The following is a 10610-nucleotide window of genomic DNA, read 5'->3' on the forward strand; positions in this document are numbered from 1 at the left end:
AAACCCAAGTTCACACAGATTTTTTCCTGTTATCTTCTTTTATAGCTTTGTGTTTTACATTTAGGTCTGTGATTCATTTGATGGTTTCTGTAAAAGGTGTACTATCTGTGTCTTGATTCACTTTTTGCATGTGGATGGTCAGTAGTTCCAGTACTATTTGTTGAAAAGACTATCCTTTCTCCATTGAATTGCCTTTGCTCCTTGATCAAACATCAACTGATCTTTGATTAAGATCAATTTGTATTTGTGTGTGTCACACAACTGTATTTGGGACTCTATTTCTGGTCTCTTTATTCTGTTCTACTGATCTAGTTGTCTACTCTTTTGCCAACACCACATTGTCTAGGTTACCGTAGCTTTATAAGTAAATACCAAAGTTTGGTACTGTCGGTCCTCCAGCTCAATTAATACTGTATTGCCTATTCTGAGTCCTTTACCTTTACTATTAAACTTCAGAATCAATTTGTCTATACCCACAAAGTAACTTGCTGGGATTCTGACTGGGACTGAGTTGAATTTACAAATCCAGTTTTGAAGAACTGACATCTTGACAATATTGAATCTTCCTACCCATGTGCATGGAATACATTTTCTTTCACCATTTCTGCAGTTTTCCTTACATTAAGTCTTGTACATATTTTGTTAGATTTATACTTAAGCATTTATTTTTTGGTGCTAAGGTAAATGGTACTAGGTTAATTTCAAATTCCAATTGTTTATTACCGATATGTAGGAAAGCAATTTACTTTTGTGTTATTAGCCTTGTATCCTGCAACCTTGCTGTAATCGCTCATTAGTTCTAGAAGTTTTTTCTGTTTTTGATTTTCTGCAATCATGTCATTTTTGAGGAAGTTTTATTTCTTCCTTCCCAAATTCTATACTTTTATTTTCTTGTCTTATTGCATTAGTGAGCATCTCAGTACCATATCGATAAGAGTGGTGAGAGGACATCCTGACCTTTTCCCTGATCTTAGCGGGAAGAATCTAATTTCTTACCATTAAGTATGATGTCAGTTGTAGAATTTTGTAAAGTAAAAAAAAAAAAAATCCAGTTGAGAAAGTTCCCTCCTGTTCCTAGCTTGCTGAGAGTTTTTGTCATGAATGGGTATTGAATTTTGTTAAGTGCTTTTTTGTGGTTGGGCACCGTGGCTCACAACTGTAACACCGGGAAGTTGAGGTGGGTGGATCACTTGAGTCCAAGAGTTCTAGATAAGCCTGGGCAACATGGCCAAGCTCCATCTCTACAAAAAATACTAAAATTACCCAGGCGTGGTGATGTGCAACTGCAGTCTCAGCTACTCCAGGGGTTGAGATGGGAGGAGTGCTTTGGGCCCTGGAGGTGGAGATTGCAGTGAGCCAAAATCATGTCACCGCACTCCAGCCTTGGCAACAGAGTAAGACTCTGTCTCAAATAAAAAAAAAAAAAAGCTTTTAATTATTTATGGATGTTGAGTAAGGCTTACATATCTAGAATAAATACCACTTGGTCATAGTATATAATTTTATCTGATTTTGAGTCAGAGTCTTGCTCTGTCCCCAGGGTGGAGTGTGGTGGTATGAACACTGCTCACTGCAGCTTTGACCTCCTGGGCTCAAGCTACCCTTCTGCCTCAGCCTCTCATGTGTTCCTATGCAACTGGGACCCTAGGCGTGGACCACCATTTGTACAGATAAGGTCTTACTTTGTTGCCAAGGCTGGTCTCCATCTCCTGGGCTCAAGTGATTCTCCCAGCCGGGCTTCCCAAAGGGCTGAGATTATAGGTGTAACCCACCATACCTGGCCAATATAATTCTTTTTATTTATTGTTGGATTCTATTTGGTAATATTTTATTGAGAACTTCTCCATCTATGGTCATGAGATATTGGTATGTATTTTCCTTTCTTGTAATGTTTTTGTCTGACTTTGGTATTAAGGTGATGCTGGCATCATAGTATGAGTTAGGAGGTCAGAGTAAATTTATTATAAAATATTTCAAAGAACAGAAAATAAATATATGTATATTCCATGGCCAGGTTTAATAAATTTTAACATTTTCCAAATTTGGTTGACTTGAAACACATACCCATTCACACATTCAAGTTCATTTGAAGCTTGTATCTCCCCAAACCCGCCCCAAAATAATTACTTTATCTGAAGTATTTGTTACTTTTATTTGTATTTATACTATCACCTTACATTTACCACCCATAGAGAGTACAGCATATTGTTTTGCAGACTTTTAAATTTTACGTAAAGAATATCACATAACTTTTGCTTTGGCCTTTGTTTGTTTGTACATGATTTTAGGTTTATTCATGTTGTATCAAGTGGCTCTAATTCAATCAACTATCTTATCACACTGCGCAAATACACAACTTATAATTTCTCCTACTGATGGTCATTTAGATTGTTGCCAATCTTTTAATTGCAAAACTTTTTTTTTGAGACAGGATCTTACTCTGTGGCCCTGGCTAGAGTGCAATGGCATGATCTCAGCTCACTGCAACCTCCACTTCCTGAGTTAAGTGATTCTCCTGTCTCAGCCTCCTCTGTAGCTGGGATTACAGGCACATACCACCATGGCTGGCTAATTTTTGTATTTTTAGTAGAGACAGGGTTTAACCATGTTGGCCAGGCTGGTCTTGAACTCCTGACCTCATGATCTGCCTGCCTCGGCCTCCCAAAGTGCTGGGATCGCAGAGTGAGCCACTGCGCCTGGCTACAATTATGCTTTTTAGTGAATTTGAACAAACATAAATATCTGAGAATAGTTTAATTAAATAAAGTCAATTTTCTAGTCAAATGTACTGTCCCACACTACTTTTTCAGGGCGTCTACTCCTATATACCTACCTATATGTAAGTGTATGTTCTGCTTTTAAGAGTATTGTAGGCCGGGCCTGGTGGCTCATGCCTGTAATCCCAGAAATTTGAGAGGCAGATCAGGAGGTCAGGAGTTCGAGACTAGCCTGGCCAACATGGTGAAACCCCGTTTCTACTAAAAATATAAAAAATTAGCCAGGCATGGTGGTGCGTACCTGTTGTTCCAGTTACTCGGGAGGCTGAGGCAGGAGAATTGCTTGAACCCAGGAGGTGGAGGTTGCAGTGAGCTGACATCGTGCCACTGCACTCCAGCCTGGGTAACAGAGTGAGATTCTGTCTGGGAAAAAAAAAAAAAAAAAAAAAAAAGAGTATTGTATAAGAGCTGGGTGTAGTGCCACACACCTGTAATCCCAGTTACCCAAGAGGCTGAGGCAAGAGTTGGAGACCAGCCTAGACAACATAGCAGGACCAGTCTCAAAAAAAAAAAAAAAAAGTATTGTATGGTATCTTATCAAACTAAGACATATATTTAACATCTCTGAAATTGAGATGTACCTTATAATCAATGACATATCATAATCTAACTGGCAATATTTTTGCTAAGTGGCATATAAAATAATAGTGAATCTTAAAGCAACTTAAATTAGATGATAAATTATGGAAATTATGAGCAAAATAAAAGAGATAATTGAGGCTGGGCATGATGGCTCACTCCTGTAATCCCAGCACTTTGGGAGTCCAAGGCTGGTAGATCACCTGAGGTCAGGAGTTTGAAACCAACCTGGCAAAACCCCTTTTCTACTAAAAATGTAAAAATTAGCCAGGTGATGTGGTGTGCACCTGTAGTCCCATCTACTCAGGAGGCTGAGTCAGAACTGCTTGAACCCAGGTGGAGGTTGCAGTGAGCTGATAGTGTACTACTCCATCTCAAAATAAATAAATAAATAGATAATTGAGTCATTAGGAAGTTCAGCTTATATAAGATGTCCTGATGGCTACTATTTTTTTTTTTTTCCAGACTGAAGTGCAGCATTGAGAAGGGGTGGGGAAGAATAGAACAAGCAGTTTGATCTGTAACTGACTGTGAACAATCAATTGATATAACTCACTAAATTCAGGCCAGCCTCACAAAGTGCTGGGATTACAGGCATGAGCCACTAGGCCTGGCCTACAACACTTTTTAATTCTTTATCATTATTAAGAATATTAGAAATACAGAGCTTGCTTCACAAGAGATTTACCAAAACTAATCATGCTTTTACACTAATCTTGAATATTTTAATTCTTAGATAGATGAGGCAAAGAGCATTACCATTTGCTTTTTGCCTAAAAACAAGGTATTTTTTCCTTCATTTTAATTAGTGCGCTGCCATGCCCAGCTAATTTTTGTATTTTTAGTAGAGACGAGGTTTTACTGTATTGACCAGGATGGTCTTGTGTCTTATTTACAGTAAAAACCACAACATATTTCTGTTAACTGAAACCTAAGTATATGGTAGGAATGAATGAAACAGAGAAATCGTTGAGTGACAATAGCAGTAGATTTTGGCCTAGGTAAAACAATTAATATGGATTTATAGAACCTAATAGTAAAGGTACAGGCAAGGGTCAATGAAAATGTTCCTCTTAAGAATCTGAAAATGTTTCAGAAAATATCAACTTACTTCTAAAATATGTTTTTAACTCGAAGATATAATGTTAGTATGTCAGAAGTAAACATGAAACTTTTAACTTCTTCCTCCTTGAAATCATGCAAATTATGCTACTGAAACAGGAATTGAGAAATCTTCACCAGGCTCTTTATCATTATCAAGAACAGTGGAAACAGAGCTTGCTTCACAGGAGATTCACCAACACTAATCATGCTTTTACACTAATCTTGAATATTTTAATTCTTAGATAGATGAGGCAAAGAGCATTACCATTTGCTTTTTGCCTAAAAATAAGGTATCTTTTCCTTCATGTTAAATTCATGCTTTTTGCTTTCCTTTCACACAATACACCCACAGAAGAAACAATTTTTTTAAATAGTCCAGAAACAAAAAGGCAAGGTCATTGAACACTGTCATCATTATTTCCCAACTTGATAATACATCTGAATCTGAACATCTCCACATGGGCCAATATAATGATTTGTTATTTTTGAGATGGGAGTCTGTCACCCAAGTTGAAGTGCAATGACGCTATCTCGGCTCACTGCAACATCTGCCTCCCGGTTTCAAGTGATGCTTCTGCCTCAGCCTCCCAGTAGCTTGAATTACAGGTGCATACCACCATGCCCAGCTCATTTTTGTATTCTTAGTAGAGACGGGATTTCACCATATTGGCCAGGCTGGTCTCTAACTCCCGACCTCAAGTGATCTGCCTGCCTGGGTTCCCAACGTTCTGGGATTACAGGTGTGAGCCAGGCACCCCATAACTCATTCTTAACACCACAATTTACCCACAGTGCATAATTATGGAGGTCAGAAGTTGGCTAAGAGGCTGAAGGTGGTGGCTCACACCTGTAATTCCAGCACTTTGGGAGGCTGAGGATGGAAGATCCCTTAAGCCTAAGAATTAAGAGACCAGCCTGGGTAACATAGGGAGACCTATAGGGAGATCCCCTATCTCTTAAAAAAAGAAGTCTGTTAACATTCAAAGGGAAGGAACATAAATCCACATCTTGATGGGGTAGCGGCAAGGTTCTAGAGGGTATGAGACTTTAAATATTCTTGGAGTCATTTTTGAAAAACACAAACTTGCCATAGATTTCTTTTGTGAAATGGGAGAATAGTGATTACCTAAAGTAGAAGGGAAAAAGAACTGGCATGATCCCTTGATCACGGACATGTTTTTAAGTAGGTCAATTTTAATAAAGAGTTTATATGGGCATTGGGATTTGAATTTGCATTCCCTTAAAGCTATTTATGCCTGCATACCCCTTAGAAAGTTTAATATTCCCAGGAGTATACAGACCCTTGTTTGAAGATTCTACTATAGACTACACTCCTATCCTTCAATCATCTGAATTTTTTAAGACATATACTTACTTGTAAGTTTTTCTAAAAAGTTATTTGGCACTTCTATGAAGGTAAAAATGTGTATTCTAGAACACTAAAATACAATTCCTTTCATTTTAAAGAAAGATCAATTTCTTGATAAATAAGAGAGTAACAGTAGCAAATCAAATGACCAAAGCCGTAAGAATTTTGATAACTGAATACACTACTAATAGTGTATGTACTTTTCCTGAGGAATAAAGTTTTCTCTTAAAACACTCAGAAAGGCCAGATCTCTGGAAGCAGATGTTGGTAAGCTTTAGCAAGAAATTTTACCTTTATGTTACACTTATAGTGAAATAAAATGTACGTAGATCATTAGAAGAGTTACAGTTTGGATGTCCTCCAAATACTATACGAATACACTGGCATAAAATTCTTCCTAATTTCTATTTTCGTCTTTGCCAATAACCCAGTGATCTCTAAGAGGTGCTTCAGTAAATTATTTTCAAGCGTCATTTCCTAAAGACAGTATTTCTTACCTATGAAGTTCAATGAAGTATTTACAAAAGTATTCTCTTTGCTTTAATTTCCATTACACATCATGATCTCAACACATCTGGAAAGACATGATGTTAGGGAATAAAGACTTTTTCTTTATAATACTGGGGAAAATTTACTAAGTTATCTCTTTTATATACAGGGTATAGTTAGAACAATATAATGGTTATAATCAGAATTTCTATATCCATTCATCAACTTATTAAGTACCTACTATTTTGCAGACACTATTCTAAAAACTGAGGAAATAGGGTAAACAGAAAGTAACAGCTACCATTTATTGAGTGCTTACTATGTGCCAGGCCCTTTCTTAAAGCTGCATACCTAAATCCATTTAATCCTCCAACACACCTCTATGACACAGGCACTATTAATTTCCTCATCTTACATATGAGAAAATTGAGGCATAGAGAAGTGAATTTATCCAGCTAGTAACTTGCTGAAACAGAATTTCCAAAATCTTGGCTTTCATGGAAATTTTATTAATCTAAAAGCCTTCCATTCTTATTTTCTAGTCTCTGTGAAATATCTAATGAACAAATAGAACTGGATATGGTTCAAATAGGAGGTGTTGAGCATTTTGTTTTTACATGTTTTTTTCTGGGAATGTTGAAACAAAGTTTTAATAGCTCTATCTTCATATTTTGTGATTTCAAAACATCTAGAGACTGTGCTACATGTTGAAACACTTGATTTCAGGCTGAGTGTGGCGGCTCACACCTGTAATCCCAGCACTTTGGGAGGCCAAGACAGATCACCTGAGGTTGGGAGTTTGAGACCAGCCTGGCCAACACAGTGAAACCCCGTCTCTACTAAAAATACAAAAATAAGCCGGGTGTGTGCCTATACTCCCAGCTACTCTGGAGGTTGAGGTGAGAGAATCACTTGAACCCGGGAGGCGGAGGTTGCAGTGAGCCAAGATTGTGCCACCGCACTCCAGCCTGGGTGACAGAGTGAGAACCTGTCTCAAAAACAAAAAACCCCACATGGTCTCTACTAAACATACAAAAATTAGCCAGGTATGGTGGTGTGCGCCTGTAGTCCCAGCTACTCTGGAGGTTGAGGCGGAAGAATCACTTGAACACGGGAGGCAGAGGCTGCAGTGAGCCAAGCTCACACCACTGCACTCTAGCCTGGGCAACACAGACTCCATCTCAAAAAAAAAAAAAAAAAAAGTTTGAGTTTTAAAAAATAGTTGGGGTCATAATTCTTGCATATTTTTCTCTCTAGTACTATAGGTATATATACATAGCATCTCTTACTTTGGACAACCACTTCTCTACTCCAGGTAGGCCTAGTGGTGCTCAAGGCCACAGGATCTTGTCTCATTATGGTGATGTGTCCATGATTCAAGCTACTTAGTCTCAATTGGTTCAAAAATACAGAAAAATGATCTAAGCATGGCCAATTTGTCTTCTCTTGGATTGATGGAGATGAGAGATGTTCTTTTTGCAATGGAAGTGATTTGAGACTGCTGGTAGCTATCTTCTTTGGCCTCAAGACAAAATTACTCCATAATGCTAAAAGGTAAAGAGTAGAGAAATTCAGATAGAACACTTTGATTTAGCTATATGTGGTCTTTCTTTGCTTTTTCCAGTTCAATGAGTATAAAGTTATGCTTAAGTGGGATTCTGGGGCTTGAAGTTTTAATGCATTTTAACAGTAGCATTAAATAAAATGAGTATGAATAGAACTGTTATTCTCATCCTCATTATTTATGAACAAATACAGAGCTGACTACAGCTCAAAGGATGATTTATCTATTTCATTTTCAAAAATAATTTGCACTTTACCTATGAACTCTAAGTGATTACAAACCATTACTGTAATAAGTCTACATCTTTATCATATCACAAAACCACAATATAGCTAGAAGACAAAATGTTTTATTTTAAAACATTGAAAAAACATTAAAAGACAAATGTCCATTATATAACCAGGAATATTAAATATATGAAAACTGTAAACCTCTAAAATGTGGTAGGCACTTCCAGAGCTAAATGTTGCAGATTATCCTAGTTTTTTCTCTAATATCAACAGTACCCGATATTATGAAAAATAACAAAAAGACCTTACTAATTATCCAATCAAAGTCATCTTTGGGTAAATTTCTATCAACACAAGTTAAGGTTTTGTCCAAGATGTTCCTGACACATGAAGCTTCCAGTTGAATTTCAGAAATGTTAACAAAAGTATCTTCCTTTTTTGCCTGTGAATGTTTGAGTATTGCTGTATTGTTGGCTTATATCCACTACAGATACTGGTTCTAGGCCAGCCCAAGGGTCTTCAAGCATTGAAGGCTTGAAATAATTTTCCAACTCATTAGACATTCTTTTTTCTCTAACACGCCCTGATCCAAATGGTGTAGATGTCCTTGGAGAACCCTTTAGAAAAAAAATCAGTTAAAAAAAACACTTAGTAGAGATAATTGGTGCTTCTTCCTTTAGCTAAAGGTTAGAGGGAATCACATTGCTGCTTAAAGGTTGTGACTTGAACCTAAATACGTTCAATTACAAAGTCCACGCTTTTTTTTTTTTTTTCTTAAAAAAGTACTTAAAGCAATCTGGTATTCTCATTAATAATTCCATGCCCACTGTCATCTCAAATACTTTTGTGTCTAATGTAGTGACTTCGCAGTAACTAAATACAAGTCGTGATGAAATCAAGTTATTCAATTTTCCCTCAAAATGTTCATTTTTTCAGGAGAAAACAAGACTATAGTTTTAAAGTTTCTAGAACCTTTCTAGCTCAAGAATATTTTCTTTACTCCTTGGCTCCAGGCTCAAAAGAGGTAGGGCTGGTGTAGAATGCACCAAGCTGGAAAAACACGTAGGAAAAACACGTAGTTGCAAGTTGTAAATCACAGAAATAAATCCTAGACAGGCTAAAACACTCCGTCTTTTGGATTTACTTTCACTAAAGGAATGGAAAACTTCCACTACCACCGATTTTCTCTCCGGGGAAGTTGGAACAGAAGCCAGTGTAGCTTGAAAAAAAAAAAAAAAAAAAAAAAAAAAAAAAAAAAAAAAAAAAAAAAAAAAAAACAGAAAAAAGAAAAAGAACGATTTACTGAAACAAACTGGCAAGGCCCTTGGCAAAGAGGAGGAAATGGAGAATTAGGAAAATCTGTGTATGGGTGGCAGCGTACTGGTTAAAAGCACAAGAGCTCTAAAACAGAACGGACGACTCTGCCACTCTTTAGGGTAATCTTCCGAAAGTTATTCAACTTCTCTAAGCCTCGGTTCGCTCATCTGCAAAACAGGGCTAACAATAGTACCTCAGAGAGGATTAAACAAAATAATCCACGTAAAGGGAATATTAGTACCGTGCCTGCCATACAGTGAGAGCTCGGCAAACGCTGGCTATTATTATTACCTGGGGGTGGGTCTGCTGTTGCCCTGGGGAGTAGCCGAATTGCTGCTGGGACCCCGCGGGGGACCTGGAGTAGGAGCCAGGGTAGCCGCCAGGGGACGGAGACCCAAACCGGCCCCCCGGGAAGCTGCCGCCGTGTCGCGGAGAGTGGCTGCTCCCGTAGGGCCTAGACCGCGGCCCGTACGGCGGCGTGTGGTGCGGACTCCCGTACCCGTCTCGAGGGGAGGGCGGCCGTGGTCCGCCCCCGCCCGGGGTACCCCGGAAGCTGCTTCCACTACCCCAAACTCCTCCACCCGGACCAGGGTAAGGAGGAGTCGGGGGCCGAAAATTCTGTCGCTGCATCTCAGGAGCCGAAGCCGAAGACCTCGCTGCAGCGTTCTCCCACCGGAACTGTATCGACCGGCCCTCCACAGAGAACTGCTAGTCCTTTACCAAAACAGTCCTCCGACCGCAGCCATCTTACCGCACATCGGTTCCGGCGTCACAAAGGTTCCGCCAGGGACGGCGGTATTACAAAGGTTACTAACTTGGCGAGACACTTCGTGGATTAAGTGAAAAGAGGAAGGAAAAGGCACAGGAACGGACGGAGACCAGACTCCAGCAACAACCTTTCTAGTCTGAGCGCCCTCGGTCTGACTGACAGACGAGAAACTGGCCCGGCCGGAGGCTGGGACTGGAGTGCTCCGCCCCGCCCGGCGGGGGGTGGGGTCTGCGGCGTCAGTCGGCGCCCCCCAGTGGCGCAGGATGGCGCCTCACGGAGTTTGACGCTCGCACCGTGGCTGATGCTGTGTGAGACTCGCACTATGCTGGCGATGCTGGCGACGCTGACAAGGGTGGCAGCTCTGCGCAGAACCGGCCTCTTCTCCGGCTGGGACGGCAGGAGGGGGCTGTGG

The 10610-nt window shown here is 39.6% G+C and overlaps 1 protein-coding gene across 1 annotated transcript; it reads right to left on the reverse strand.

The window, feature by feature from the left end:
- Positions 1-8215: 8215 nt before the first annotated feature.
- LOC108287621 (M-phase specific PLK1 interacting protein) lies at positions 8216-10373 on the reverse strand. The gene is made up of 2 exons (XM_017506151.1): positions 9721-10373; positions 8216-8729 (listed from the first exon to the last, which is right to left on the reverse strand). The coding sequence occupies exons 1-2, from the start codon at positions 10057-10059 to the stop codon at positions 8529-8531; spliced, it is 540 nt and encodes a 179-aa protein (XP_017361640.1). The 5' UTR covers positions 10060-10373; the 3' UTR covers positions 8216-8528.
- Positions 10374-10610: the final 237 nt, after the last annotated feature.

This window comes from Cebus imitator, unplaced genomic scaffold, assembly GCF_001604975.1.
Source record: "Cebus imitator isolate Cc_AM_T3 unplaced genomic scaffold, Cebus_imitator-1.0 Scaffold349, whole genome shotgun sequence".
NCBI lineage: Eukaryota > Metazoa > Chordata > Mammalia > Primates > Cebidae > Cebus > Cebus imitator.

Bases quoted from the DNA above. Each gene is read 5' to 3' on its own strand.
- LOC108287621 (XM_017506151.1), bottom strand. From the start codon at position 10,059: ATGCAGCGACAGAATTTTCGGCCCCCGACTCCTCCTTACCCTGGTCCG. The intron at 8,730-9,720 runs GTAATAATAATA...TTTTTTCTAAAG, and splicing joins AACAGCAGACCCACCCCCAG to GGTTCTCCAAGGACATCTAC.